A 14,094-nucleotide genomic window follows, 5' to 3' on the forward strand; every position below is an offset into this window, starting at 1 on the left:
ATACAGAGAAACCCTGTCTCAAAAAAGCCAAAAGAAATAAAATAAAATATAGGGAAGTAGTAATGGTTATATTAGGTAGAGTTCGCTGTGCTATATACTTTACAATCATATATATTTAAATTTGTTTTTTTAGTAATTTATTACTTTTTCTTCTAGTAAAGGCGGCAGTAACTTCACAAAAGATGCAATAAAATGACACTGTGGTAAGTCAATATATCTTTCTATTCTACCTGACAATGCGGACATTCTTTAAACAAAATCTCACCATGCGGCCCCAGTTCACCTTAACAAATTCTGTAAATCAGGTTGGCCTGAGTGCTGGGGTTAAAGGTGTCCACCGCCACACCCAGTCACTAACAAATGACAGATTGCACACAACAGGGCACTAAGGAAATAGGAAGGAATATGGTGCCTGTTCTCAAAGTCCCTACTTTATAAACTCACCCACTTCCAATTGTTTTGGATGAAGAACCTATTTAAAACTGCAGCCATTAAAATTAACTAGAATTCTGTAAAATGTATCAGCAAGCAAAACATTCGAATCAAACTCTTCATTTTTCTTTTTCTAGGGATGTGTGCATGTGTGTTTGTGTGCTGCCTGTGATATGCTGTACGTGTGCATGTCTCTACCAGGTTTTCAAAGCACAGCCTCAATGTATCTGAAGCTCATTTTACGTGGCTAGTTGAGAACCTGGGATTCACCTGGGACTCACCTACCTTTGTTGTTACACTGGTGTTACAGGCACACACAGCCATGCCTGGTTTTTATGTAGACATTAAAGCTTCAAATTCAGTCCTGGTTTTGTTGTTCTTTATTCTGTTATGTTTCGTTAGTTGTTGTTGTTTGGTTGCTTTTTGGTTTTTTTGTTTGTTTGTTTGCTTGTTTTTGAGATGGGGTCTGTGTACCCCTGGCTGCCCTGGACCTCTATGTAGACCAAGATGGCCTTGAACAAGATATCTGCCACACCCAGCTTCAAAATCAGTTCCTTTGTAAGCAAACCAGCATTCATATTTGTAATAGGCTAAATCAAAGATGCAGCAAACAATTCAGTTGAAAAATACATACTTTTTCCCCAGTTCTTCAGATAAAACTGGTCCATTTTCAGAGTGAACCCCATGAACATCTGCATTAGAAAATTTTCCATTATGATCCAATCTAACCTGTTGAACATCAGAAAGAAAAATCAAACACCTAATTTTAAATGTGTACTTTCTTTAACCAAAGAAAATATAAGAATTTATTCGGAAAAACAAAATACAGAAGTGGGTACAACAGATTCTGTCTCCTTAAGATGCCATACCTCTCTACCTAAGTAGACTATTTACTCTGTCAAAATCTTTTGAATTATTCTCAATACTTCAAGAAACAATAATCAGCAATTGTCAACTTATTCTGGCTTTGAATCTCCAGCCTGGCCTTTCCACTGACTAGCAACAACCTTGGTAAATTCACTTACATTGTTTGCTCATATGCAAATTGGAGCTAGTAACAGTAATCAACACAATAATAATGGTAATCAATATAATACAATAGAGGACACCTAGAGATGCAATGGGGAGATGTATCACACAAGGAACAGCAGTTTACACAGCAGCCATTCCACAAATGAGAGAACTATTATTACTACCATTTCTTCATTCATATGACACTAAAACATGCAAAAACAGTGACTTTTTTGCTCATTTTAGAGATGCTTCAACTGTTCCTTATCATCCCCACTGACAGTAGTAGCTAATTGTGAATAATGATGAGGATAAGGATGCCTGGAAGTCTCTTCAAGGCTAACTGTACACAATGACCTGTGCACTGGCCAATGACTGCATCAGATAAGACAGCACAGTAAACACAGCTCTCCTCTACACAGACCCATACTTTTCTAAACTGTTATCAGAGTCCTGAGTTGACATCTCATTCCTCATTAATCATGACAGGACACTTCTTTTCTCGAGAGTTTTACAAGAAAAAAAAATTTTTTTAAGGCTAATTTTAAATAAGAAGGATTTTTAAGGGTTAATTTTAAATGTCTTAAATTGTTGAGTGTGGGTTTCTGCCACCTATGGAGTGCTAGCAGAAGCCAGAAGAGGACACAAGACTCTGGAGTTGGAACATGCAGCTTTAAGCTTCCTGGTGTGGGTACTAAGAACCAAACTCAGGATTCCAAAAGAGGAGCAAGGCTCTTATTGGCTGAGCCATCTTGCTAGTCCTTTGTTTTGTTTTATTTTGTTTTTGAGACAGGGGCTTACTCTGTAACCCTCGCTGGTCTAGAACTCAATATGTAGACCAGGCTGGCCTTGAACTCAAAGAAACCTTCTTGTCCCTACCTCTCAAGTGCTGAGATTAAAAGTAGACACAACCACATTCAGCTTCACCAGCCTTGTAAAAGGCTATTTCTATCAAAAGTTTCAAGTATATCCTACATACTTGAGTAAATAAGTCACCCATATCATTTCAGTTCCTTAAGATTTCAATTAAACTGTATTCAAATAAAATGGACAAAGACCAGCACTTAGGAGGCAGAGGCAGGAAGATCTCTGTGAACTCTCTAGGCCAGCTTGGTTGGTCTACAGAGCTACAGACCAGCCAGGACTACAAAACAAAACAAACCACCACCACCACCAAAAAAGGACAACACGCACGCACGCTTTTACAAACATACAAATTTCAGCATTAAGATGATTCTACTTGTATTTAGGATAAATGAATTATAAAATCCAAATTATAAACAGTCAAATTTTAGTTGGTGGTTCCTTTAGAAAATAAGATAAAGTCAGGAAAAGTCATTTTCTCTTTTAGTAGAAATCACTTACATGGCATTTATCTCCAACTTCATACTGTAATCCAGCAGCAATAGAATAATCACGTTTTTGTTGAGCTGTTTAAAAAGAAGAAAAAAAATAAAATACCAACTTTACCTCATTATTTCCAGGTGCTACAAAGCAATTTTAAAGAAGATTCATGTTTAATTCACCTTGTTTGGACTTCAGCCAAATTTCATACTCCACATTTCTATAGACTGCTGGGTTGAGCGACTTAAGAACCTTTCTGGACAAAGGAAGATCAGCCACGTTCCCATCGTTCTCTGGGTTCTAAATAACGTCAGAAGTCCAATCAACACAGAAATGCTTTTAAAACATTGTTCCAAATATGCACAAAAGCAAAACAACAAAAAACCTTAAGAAAAAAATGCACAAAAGCAAAACAACAAAAAACCTTAAGAAAAAAAGAAGGGAGCAGGAAATAAATGATTTGTTTTGTTTTAAGAGAAACGCTGTTTAATGCTAAAGCTTAGCACACTCCAGCACCAGGACTGGCATGGAGGCAAAGCAGCAGGGACAGCTGGGTGACCCCATGGAGCCTCACATGACCATTAAACACAAGAGCCCCCTGGCCCCAGACAGGACAAAGCCCAGAATGGCATGGGAGAAGAACTGCTGCTTGAGATGGGTTCCTGGCCTAGCTAATAATCAAGCTACCAAACACTGTGGCAATGCCAGCCCCTGATCCAGCCACACCAACTGTGGCACCCCCAGCACCAATGAACTGGGCGGCTGTGTCAGTGTCCTGGAAACAACACTGGTCTGGAATTCCAGTCTGGCCAACTGATGAGGGGAGCTGCTGCAGGAAGGCTGTTTAAGATGGGGCCTCTGGTCTACTTGAGAGGGAGGCAGACGCAGGCCATATTCCACCCCCGGTATAGGAATAGATCAGAACTGGAGAAACAGGCAGTGCCTTGGAGGTCTGCATTTTCAATCTCCTAGCTTTAGCCCTAGGTCTCAGTGCTCAGCTCCCCCAAGTCAGTTTTTAACTAACCAAGTAACCCCAACTACAGAAGATGACTGAAATTGTGGCTCTGTACACATTAAAAGTTAAAAATACCTCACTGGCTGGGCGGTGGTGGCGTACGCCTTTAATCCCAGCACTTGGGAGGCAGAGCCAGGAGGATCTCTGTGAGTTCGAGGCCAGCCTGGGCTACCAAGTGAGTCCCAGGAAAGGCGCAAAGCTACACAGAGAAACCCTGTCTCGAAAAAGCCAAAAAAAAAAAAAAAAAAAAAAAAAAAAAATACCTCACTGGATGAAGGCTTAAATCCATTCCCATCAGTAGCAGCAGTACTCTTACTCCTATAAAGGAACAAAAACACATAATTAAGAAACAGAAAATGTATCTGCATATAATCAATCTCTTTTTTGTTTCGTTTTGAGACAAGGTTTCTCTATGTAACAGCTCTGGCTGTCCTTGAATGCACTTTATAGACCAGGCTGGGCTGAAACTCAGTGATTCACCTGCCTCTGCCTCCTGAGTGCTGAGATTAAAGGTGTACACTTTTAATGTAATCAACTTTAACCTCAACTAAAATACTCAAATCAGCTACATACCAAAATGTGAGGCTCCAGTAAGTTAAGTTTTAGTATATGTAAGTATATGTTACACAAGTGTATGTGCACCTATTTAAAAAAAAAAAATCAGACTTACTACTAGTTAATTCTTACTGACTTAAAAAATAAATAAAAATGGGGGCGGCAGGATGCAATGTTTGAGTGAGTAGAATAACCATCTACAAAAGATTCAACATAAAATTTTTAGTAAGTATTAAAGTTGTAAAAGAACTGTTATAACCAAATTATAACATTTATAATAAAAAACAATTTTAATAAAAAACAATTTTAACCAATATCTAAAGTCATAACCAATCTTTTTCTAAGAAATATTTCCTATTCCTCAGTACAACCAAAGAACTATCATCAGCTCACTTCATTCATCTACTCTACAAGTATGAGAGCCTACTATGTGCTGCTCACTATGCATTATTAGACTGCTAAATCTAAGCAGTGAACGAGAGACAAGAACTGTGCCCATACAATCCAGTGAGAGTAAACAAAACCAGACAAGGAATCAGTACATAAGAGCTACTAAGCACAGCAATGTAAGATAAAATACAAAGTGGGAGAGGGAGGCCTTGCGGAAATAGATGCCTTTGAATAAAGACAGGTCACAAGACAGTACATCAAATCTAGAGTTCCATGCAGAGGAACCGCACACAAAGAGCCCAAAGTGGCCAAGAGGCTCAAGATGAAAAGATTCAATGTAGCCCCTATAGTATCTACCTTTCTGTCCTACTCAAGAAATCGACCTCTAGGTTTCCCAAAAAAACCTCCAAATATTGACTAACGGGAGCAAGAACCTGGAGTCTAGACCAGAAGTCACTCATCATTCCAAGTACACTTCAAGACCCATCAACATGAACGTGAAACAGTCCAACAGCATATTACACCTCTTTCCTCCTAATTACCTCACTAAACTGATCTAGTCTCAACAAGGTTATACAGTGTTCATCCTCTCTTAAAACCAATGTGACAAAAAGGGGTTTTTTTTCCCCTTCTAGTACAGGGACTCACACTCAGGGGCTCTCACATGCTAAGCAAGCACTCAATGTCGAGCTGCATATATATATATATACACATACATATATATATGTACATATATATGTATATATATGTGTATGTAGCTAAAGCAATTTTAGTATGTGTATATATTACATCACATGTACATATATATAATGTAAAATATATACACACACACAGCTAAAGCAATTTTAATATAATAAAAAGGTAAGCTACATTTCAAGAGCAGTACAAAAGGGAAACCAAGCACATACACACACAAAAAAAAACCCACACACATGTCTGCTCCCCTTCCCAGGTAAACTTCTCCAGCTTACCAGTCCCTGTGTCCAGAGTCACATCCTGGATTTGCTTCTGTAACACTACAAACATCTACAGCATTCAAGAGACAAGTTTAAAGGCTCTCCCACTCTAAGTGGAAGTTAGAATAATCTAGCCATCCCCTCAATTTCTCTGCTTACTAACACATCTGGATCAGGCTGTGTCTGGAGAGAAGAGGGGCAACTTCTACTTGTGCACGTATGCCAGCATATGTTAGGACAAAACTGACAACAGCAAAAACACTGCTCAAGTATAAATAACTGGTCCAATTTCCAGTCCAAATCAGAAAATTTTAATTCAATTAAAGTTGACTCCTAGAAGTCAAGCATGACGACACACACCTGTAATGCAAGCACTTGGGAGGTGAAGACAGACAATCACTCTTAGCTACACAGTGGGCTCAGGAATACCTAGACCCTGCCTCAGAAACAAAACAAGGGTCAGAGAGATAGTCCAGTGGTTTTAAGATTCCCATACTGGCATTGTAGAAGATCCAAGTTCAGTACCCAGAACCTAGTCAGGAGGCTCACAAGGACCCAAAACTCTAGCAACAAGGAATCTGACACCTTGGCCTCTGCAAATTGTACACACTCACTACATACTCACACAGATATGTAATTTATTTTTAAAAAAAAAAAACAAACAAACCAACAAAAAAACTAAAAAAAAAAAACAAAACCCACGGATCCACTAGAGGACACAGTTTGCTGGTATAGTGCCTTGCCTAGATGTTTAAGACTCTGAATTTACTCCCTAGCAAAGAAAACGGAGAAAGTCTGGAGTCCACATCAGACACATACATTTCAAGGCTTATTTGTGAGAACTAGGCATCCTGTCAATCTCAAGTCTGTCTCTATCTCTAGTGTCACATGTACAGCCATGTTTTCATTCTTCAACAGGAATGTAACACAAGACTTTCATAAAAGATAAGCTTCTTAGTATTTTAGACAGGCATAACATCATAAATTAATACACAATATACAATGAAACTATATTTACCTTACATGCTCTCATGCAACTCTCAAATTGTCCCCTTCTAGGAAACACTGAAATACCATCATTTCATGCTACCGAGGCTTCTTTAGAGAATTTAAATATGCCCCTAATCTATCTAGTTTGCAAAAAAAACAAAAAAAAAAAAAAACACCACAGACTGAAAACATGCCAATGTCCAAAACTCTGCCTGGATGTCCAGGGCTGAGAAGAATCTTAACCATCTAAGCTGCCTCAGTGACTCTTATCTGTAACCTTGAGGGATTATCTCACATAACACCACACTGAAACACTCCTTATTCTAAAAAGAATTGGCAGAAGCAAAGGAAGTAAACTATAGAAAGGTCATGAAGATCAAATCATTTTTCCATCCCTAGATATGTAAACAATAGTTAACGTTACATTTTTACAATGTAAAATTACAGGTAGATCAAATCTATTCCAGGTGTGTATTAATTAGATACAAACAAATTCACATTAACTAAAACAACCTTCAAAGATGTCCCCATCATAGAAACTAGGTCAAATTCATGGCAGCAATGAAGAAACTTTACTGTAGATTAGTGTTTTACGACTATACCTCACCACGTGACACTAGAAAGACTGAAATGTATCTTACTTGCAGCTGTCATCCTCAGAATCTGATATTTCACTGTTGCTCTCATCAGCCACTTCAGAAGTCTCGAGTCCCATCATGATTTTACTAACATCAGTTTTAAATACCTTCTCATACAGCAATTCATAAAGGAGAGCTGCAATTGAAGAGGCACAGTATGCAACTTTATATGCATGTTTTGAAAACAGAAAAGTAGGACAGTACTGCTCAGGATTCCAAAATTCTTAGTAGGTATATACAAACCCTTACAGTCAATAGCACCATTTAATCCAAAAGGTACATGGAAAGCAACAGGAAGTTTTGTCTGTGCACAGTACGTTTGAAATCACGCTTTAGAATACATTTTGTAAGACACATTTAAAAAGTATCAGCTCTATGATGCAAACATGACAGGAAAAGTGAAAAAGGCATAGTGAGCAATCCTTCATTCCACACGCACTATACTTCAGCTCTTGTGTCCTCACATTTAACCCCAGCACATGACCACTACCATTTTCAGTCCACAGGCTTAGGGATGTCACACAAAAGGCCTAACCCAAAGGTTTGGGATAGAAAAACATGAAGCAAAATTAAGTTTGTAGAAATGTAGAGCATTAGAGTATGCTAGCTGACAAGTCAGAAGACTTGGGTTTCCCATTTTTCCTGGTAACTGGTACATTAGATAAAGTAATCTTCAGGTTTCTACATAACACGAGGGAGCTTCCTGTTTTAAATTTACATAATGCACTAAAAGATACCTAGAAAATATATTCTTAAGGATTTGAAAGATAGCTCAATTGGTAAACGCTTGGCATGCAAGCATTAAGAGCAAGGTTTGGATCCCCAGCACTCATATAAAAAGCCAGGTGTGTTGCCAGGCGGTGGTGGCACACGCCTTTAATCCCAGCACTCGGGAGGCAGAGCCAGGCGGATCTCTGTGAGTTCAAGGCCAGCCTGGGCTACCAAGTGAGTTCCAGGAAAGGCGCAAAGCTACACAGAGAAACTCTGTCTCGAAAAACCAAAAAAAAAAAAAAAAAGCCAGGTGTGGCACTATGTGCTTATTATCCTGGCACCAAGTAGGTGGAGAGAGGAGCTGCTCCAGTGGTTGCTGGCCAGGCAGTCTGGCCAAAAAAAGTGAGCTCCAGGCAGATTCAGATAGATTCTGTCTCAAAATGTAAGCTGGAGAGCCATCAAGGATATCCAACGCTGACCTCAAGCCTATCACTCACTTTCCACCCCCCATCTTTTATACTCACTCATGCACATGTAACAAGAGGGGGCAGGGGGCAAGAATGAAGGTTGACCTGTTTTTCATATATATATCCACAAATATAATAGGCACACTCACACAGAAATATATTCTCAATCATCTCTGAAGGAAAGAATATTTAGATTAATTTGGTCAATTTAAAAGTTATAAAAACAAGGAAATATAGTTTACTAAAAATTTCAACAAAAATTTAAACACATGAGCTGTAAAACTCATTTATTTTATTACAATGAAAGCACTTACTTCCTAAGTACACTTGAGTTCATGCTCACCATCTAAATGGATCCCCCCCACAGTCCTCCTCACAGACCATCTATCTCTCAGATTCTGGGTGAGAGGCGCTAAAGCCTCAGAATCACCTTGTCAGTACAGGGAAGGCAGTCTACAAAGGCTTCTTTCCCAAAGCTGAAATGTCCTGACTTTGACTAGCTAGGAAAGGGGGAGATGCAGCCCAAAAAAAGAGCTAAATATTCTCACCTCAAAAATGTAACATGTACGTTCAAAATGTTTACACGCCTACTTTTCCGGGTCACTAAGACTAGAGAAAACGTTGGGTATGGTGCTGCATGCCTAATCCCAGTAATTGGGAGGCAGAGGCAGGTGTTTTTAGTCAAGGCTATATGAGACCCTGCCTCAAAGAACAAAAACGAAAAATAAGAAAGCAGTTACATATAACACTACCGCTCATATGAGGAAAAGACACTAAAAGCATGAGGGACCATTTCTCTCCTCCTAAAACAATATTCTTACCTGTGTGGAAGGGAGGGGAATTCAGTCAACCAGGAAATATTTGGGAAAACCTATAAAAACTGGATGCCAATGGGGTAGCAAATGTTATTGACATCAACTGGGTAGAGACAAGGGTGCAGTAAACATCCTACAAAGCACAGGGAAACACCCCAACAGAAGACTGGCCCAAAATCTCTACAGTGCCAAGGGTGGAGACCCTCCTTTTAAAAAAAATACAGTCAAACGTCACATTTGTTCAGTCACCTGGATTTTCAAGCTATACATTAACAACTTGAAAAATCACTACAAATCATAACTAAGGAGGTGTAGCTTAGGCTATAATTTCTATATGAACACAAGAGGATACTTACACTGACACATAGCAGAGCTATCTTTATATGTTATAGGATAGACAATATCATAATGATTTCCATTCGAAAAACACAGCAACACCTGAAGAGAAAGCAACATTTCAGTCAATCATACAATTAACGTTCACAAAATAAACTGTGGTTCCAAAGCCTCTAATTCACTCACTTTCAAAACCATATTTCAGAAACAAAGCTCCAATGTTGTCACACTTACAGTACTCCACATTATGGTGAAAAGCCAGGCAGCGATCAGCACTTACGTCGCTAAGTTCTCCTTGGTGTTTTGTTTGTTGTTTTTTGAGACAGAATCTCATGTATCACACTGACTGTATAGTGGAAACTGGCCTTCAAAGTCCTGATCCTCCTGTTCCCACCTCTCCAAGGCTAGAGTTATAGGTAAGCACTGCTGTGCCCATTCTGAAAATGTTTACAGAACTACAAAAAACAAACACAGTAAGTAGTCTCGAGTGGCTGCAAACATCTGTAATCCCAGCATTTAGGGAGGCTGAGGCAGGAGGATCTCAAGGCAGAAGATGGTCTACATACAGAGAATGTCTCAAAAAAATAATCACATATAACTCAGCTATGTAAAGAACAAGAAAGTTGAGTTGTTGAGATGCTTTGGTGGTCAAGAGCACCTTACTTACTGCTCTTGCAAAGAACCCAAGTTTGTCTCCCAACACCCACATCTGGCAGCTCACAACCACCTGTATCCAGCTCCAGGGATCTGACACCTCTGGCCTCTGAGCACTTGCACTCTCATGCACACACCCACACGCATACACATAAAAGGAAAATAAATGTTTTCTAAAAACTTGTAGGAAGTCATTCCAAGTTAAGTTTAGTGATGCACACATATATCATAGCAGAATTAAGAATTTGGGTACAACATGTGCTTCACAACAAGACTTTGGGAAAAAAGGAGGAGAGAAGGAAAGGGGAAAGAGGGAGAAGTGGAAGAGGAAAGGGGAAAGAGATGAATCAGAGGAAAGGAAGAGGGAAAGGAAAGGAAAAGAAGGAGGAAGGGATCAGGAAAGAAAATATTCTAAACCAGAGCAATGCTGACTTCTGAGTGAATCAAAGGTAAGCTTGTTAGCTTTAAGTGTTTCCTAAGTAACTGATTACCCTACACAAAGAAATCTACAATACTGTTTGAAACATGCCAGTCCAAAAATACTGCAGATGGAAATCTCAGGTCAAGTCCCATGAACACCCACTCCTCCCCTCCCCCTCCCCTAACCGCCCCCTCATTAAACTATAGCATTTCCTCACTGCCTCTCCCCCTCTTACACAACTAGCACACAGTGTCCTTCACCTTGGCCTGCATAATTCCACTAAAATAAAATTCTCTTACAGTGAATCAGCTGGTTGTTTTCTTTCTAGGCTTCATAAACTTTCCCACTGTTTCTACTTCATGACCCCACAATGCAGTGATACTGCTGCTTCTAAAATTACCTTTACAATGGGAAGGAGAATCACCACAGTATGTCTGAGCAAAAAGCAGAGCTAACTTTCACAAGGAGTCAGTTAATTTTAAAATATGACTCGATAATTACTTTTAAAAAACAATAGCTTTCATATAGCAACATTTCAAGAGCCATTTAAAAGTATAGCTTAAGAGGTCAAGGTAGCAATTGAGCATCTCTTTTACTTACATATGTTTTAAGTATTTCAAAAAATTCTTACCTTTTCAGGAAAATTATTTTCAGTTACTTGTGAAGGAGAAACATTTGGCTCCTGATATATTACAAAATCTTTCCTGAAAATAAAACTCAGGTATTACTTTTTAAAGTAATTGATTTATTCATTCATCTACACATCAGGCAGTATTCTAGGCACTGAAGATAGAGCAGGAAAAAAAAAAAGGAAATAACTGCACTATAAAATACCAGCAGTATCGTTTCCAAAAGATAAAATCTCCAATTAATTCATATGTAAGATATACAACATAAATAACTTCAGATTAATTCTAAAAATCTGGCACCCCCAGGAACTTGAGCTTTGTTCTGGGGCCATTCAATGCTACTGGCCCTGAGAGTAAGCCCTTTCTCTATAAAGCTGGTAAGCAATAGTTTTTAGGACACAGTCAAACATTTTTTTTCAGTGCCTTTTTCAAAATTCCCTCGAGAATTAAAACATTTAAACATTGATATCTAGCCACTGAACTCCAACTGATGCAATTTATAAACAGACAAAAAGCCTTAGAGAAGCTCTTTCCCAACTGAGGTATAAAACAGCTTTGCATTTTAAAAATTTTAGTTGAATGTAATATACTAATTTTCCAGTTATTTTATTTTTATTGTTTTAAGAGTTCAACAGTTTACCTGTACATAAGAGAAAGGGCACTTATTTCCACTTGTCCTACCCATTCCTGTATTGAGGAAAGAAAAGTTAGCATGTAAATGTCTTTCTTTTTACAATATACGTTATACACAGTTCTCAATAAACATTCCCACAGGGTTTCTCTCTGTAGACCAGGCTGGTCTCCAACTCAGAGATTTACCTGCCTCTGCCTCTGGAATGCTAGGATTAAAGGTGTGCGCCACCACCATCAAGCTTCAGGAAGAAACTTTGTTTCAAGAGGTCTTCCAAATTCAAAACAAAATAGGTGCCACATACTAAAACAGACTTCTTAAAACATGCCTTAGCCTAATTAATAATAAGGGATTCTCAAATATTCCCAATGCGATACCCCCTCTGGTAAGAAACTGTTTAGCTCACTTATGCAATGGAGGCCACATGACATCTAAAAATGTAAACTCTGGGCCGGAGAGACGGCTCAGCCCCTGAGAGCACTTGCCTCTCTTGCAGAAGTCTCAGTGCTCACACAATGGCTTACAATGTTGGTAATTCTAGTTCCAGGAGATTCAGCATCTTATAATGTCCACAAGGTATACACAGTGCATATGTATTTGTGAAATTAAAGCATCATAAACATAAAACAGTCTTTTTTTTTTTTTAAGTAAAATAGCTGGAGGAGGAGGTGGTGGTGGTGGCGGTGGTGCACACATTTAATCCCAGCACTCATAAGGCAGGGCCAAGTGAATCTCTGGCCAGCCTGGTCTACATAGCAAGTTCCAGAATGGCCAGGGATGGTACACAACAAAAAAAAAAAAAAAAAAAAAAAAAAAAAAAAAAAAAAAACCAAACAACAACAAAAAAAACCCAAACCTAAAGTCTACCAGTCTCTGATAAGAATAATGTATCTTCTTATAGGTAACCTTCCAAATAAATGCTATTATAATCTAAGAAAGTAAACAATGGCCATCAACAAAAAAAGCATCTTCTCCCTTAACCAAGTATCAGCCATCAAATATAAATGAGCAAAAGTAGTGTACACCATTAATCCCAGCACTTGGGAGGCAGAAGCTTGTGGATCTGAGTTCAAGGACGCCTGGTCTACAGAGTGAGTTCCAGGACAGCCAGGACTGTTACACACAGAGAGAAACCATGTCTCAAAAAACCAAAAGCGAGTAAGGGAGGGAGGGAGGAGAAAAGCAAAAACAAAAATTGGAATAAAGTCTTCCAAAAATATACTGCCAATGCAGGACTTATGTGTAAAAGGAAGAACTTTTAGAACTTGACACCAACAGCAATTAAAAAAAAAAAATAGGTAAAATTTATAAATGAACATCTTACCAACAGAGATACATGGATGACAAGTACATAAAAAAGGCTCATCACCATGAACACTCAAAAATGTGGAGCAGCGCCGAGCGGTGGTGGCACACGCCTTTAATCCCAGCACTCGGGAGGCAGAGGCAGGTGGATCTCTGTGAGTTCAAGGCCAGCCTGGGCTACCAAGTGAGTTCCAGGAAAGGCGCAAAGCTACACAGAGAAACCCTGTCTCGAAAAACAAAACAAAACAAAACAAAAAAAATGTGGAGCAGCATGGCTCATAAGGAGCTTGGCAGTTTCTCATTAAGCTAAATATATTTTTAGATTATAGCCCCACAATTCCATTCTCCAAGAGAAAATAAAATCCAATTCTAAGAGCCTACAAGTGGAAAACAGCCAAGTATGAATTAACACATAAATTGTGTCTATCTATCCAAGTACTACCCCAAACAAAATAGAAATAAAAAAATGAATCTTAAAAGTATCTCCATTATGCAAAGAAGCCAAATATGTAAGACTACAAATTTTGTCATTCCCTTTATAAATCTAAAAAAGCCAAAAAAAAAACAAAAACAAAAACAAAAAACAAAGCAGAACCAAGTGGAAGTGTTAAGCACAAAAAAAAGCATGAGAAAAATTCTTTTTTGTTTTATTTTGGTTTTGTTTGTTTGTTTCTCTAGATAGGATCTCTCTGTGTAGCCCTGGCTGTCCTGGAACTCACTCCATTGAACGAGCTGGCCTCAAACTCAAGAGATCTGCCTGCCTCTGCCTCCCAAGTACTGGGATTAAAGGCTAT

The 14,094-nt window shown here is 38.7% G+C and overlaps 1 protein-coding gene and 1 pseudogene across 1 annotated transcript in view; both read right to left on the reverse strand.

The window, feature by feature from the left end:
- Positions 1 to 14,094, reverse strand: part of Otud4 (OTU deubiquitinase 4) — a 51,135-nt gene that overhangs the window by 21,407 nt on the left and 15,634 nt on the right. The window contains exons 4-11 of the mRNA XM_028881763.2: positions 12,005 to 12,051; positions 11,367 to 11,439; positions 9,681 to 9,762; positions 7,335 to 7,467; positions 4,066 to 4,120; positions 2,970 to 3,087; positions 2,809 to 2,873; positions 1,067 to 1,161 (exon numbers count right to left, since the gene is read on the reverse strand). Of these exons, the coding sequence (XP_028737596.1) occupies positions 1,067 to 1,161; positions 2,809 to 2,873; positions 2,970 to 3,087; positions 4,066 to 4,120; positions 7,335 to 7,467; positions 9,681 to 9,762; positions 11,367 to 11,439; positions 12,005 to 12,051 (668 nt within the window). The remainder of the gene's footprint in view (positions 1 to 1,066; positions 1,162 to 2,808; positions 2,874 to 2,969; positions 3,088 to 4,065; positions 4,121 to 7,334; positions 7,468 to 9,680; positions 9,763 to 11,366; positions 11,440 to 12,004; positions 12,052 to 14,094) is intronic.
- LOC114701642 lies at positions 3,194 to 3,933 on the reverse strand (annotated as a pseudogene).

This window comes from Peromyscus leucopus, chromosome 5 (genome assembly GCF_004664715.2).
Source record: "Peromyscus leucopus breed LL Stock chromosome 5, UCI_PerLeu_2.1, whole genome shotgun sequence".
NCBI classification, from domain to species: domain Eukaryota; kingdom Metazoa; phylum Chordata; class Mammalia; order Rodentia; family Cricetidae; genus Peromyscus; species Peromyscus leucopus.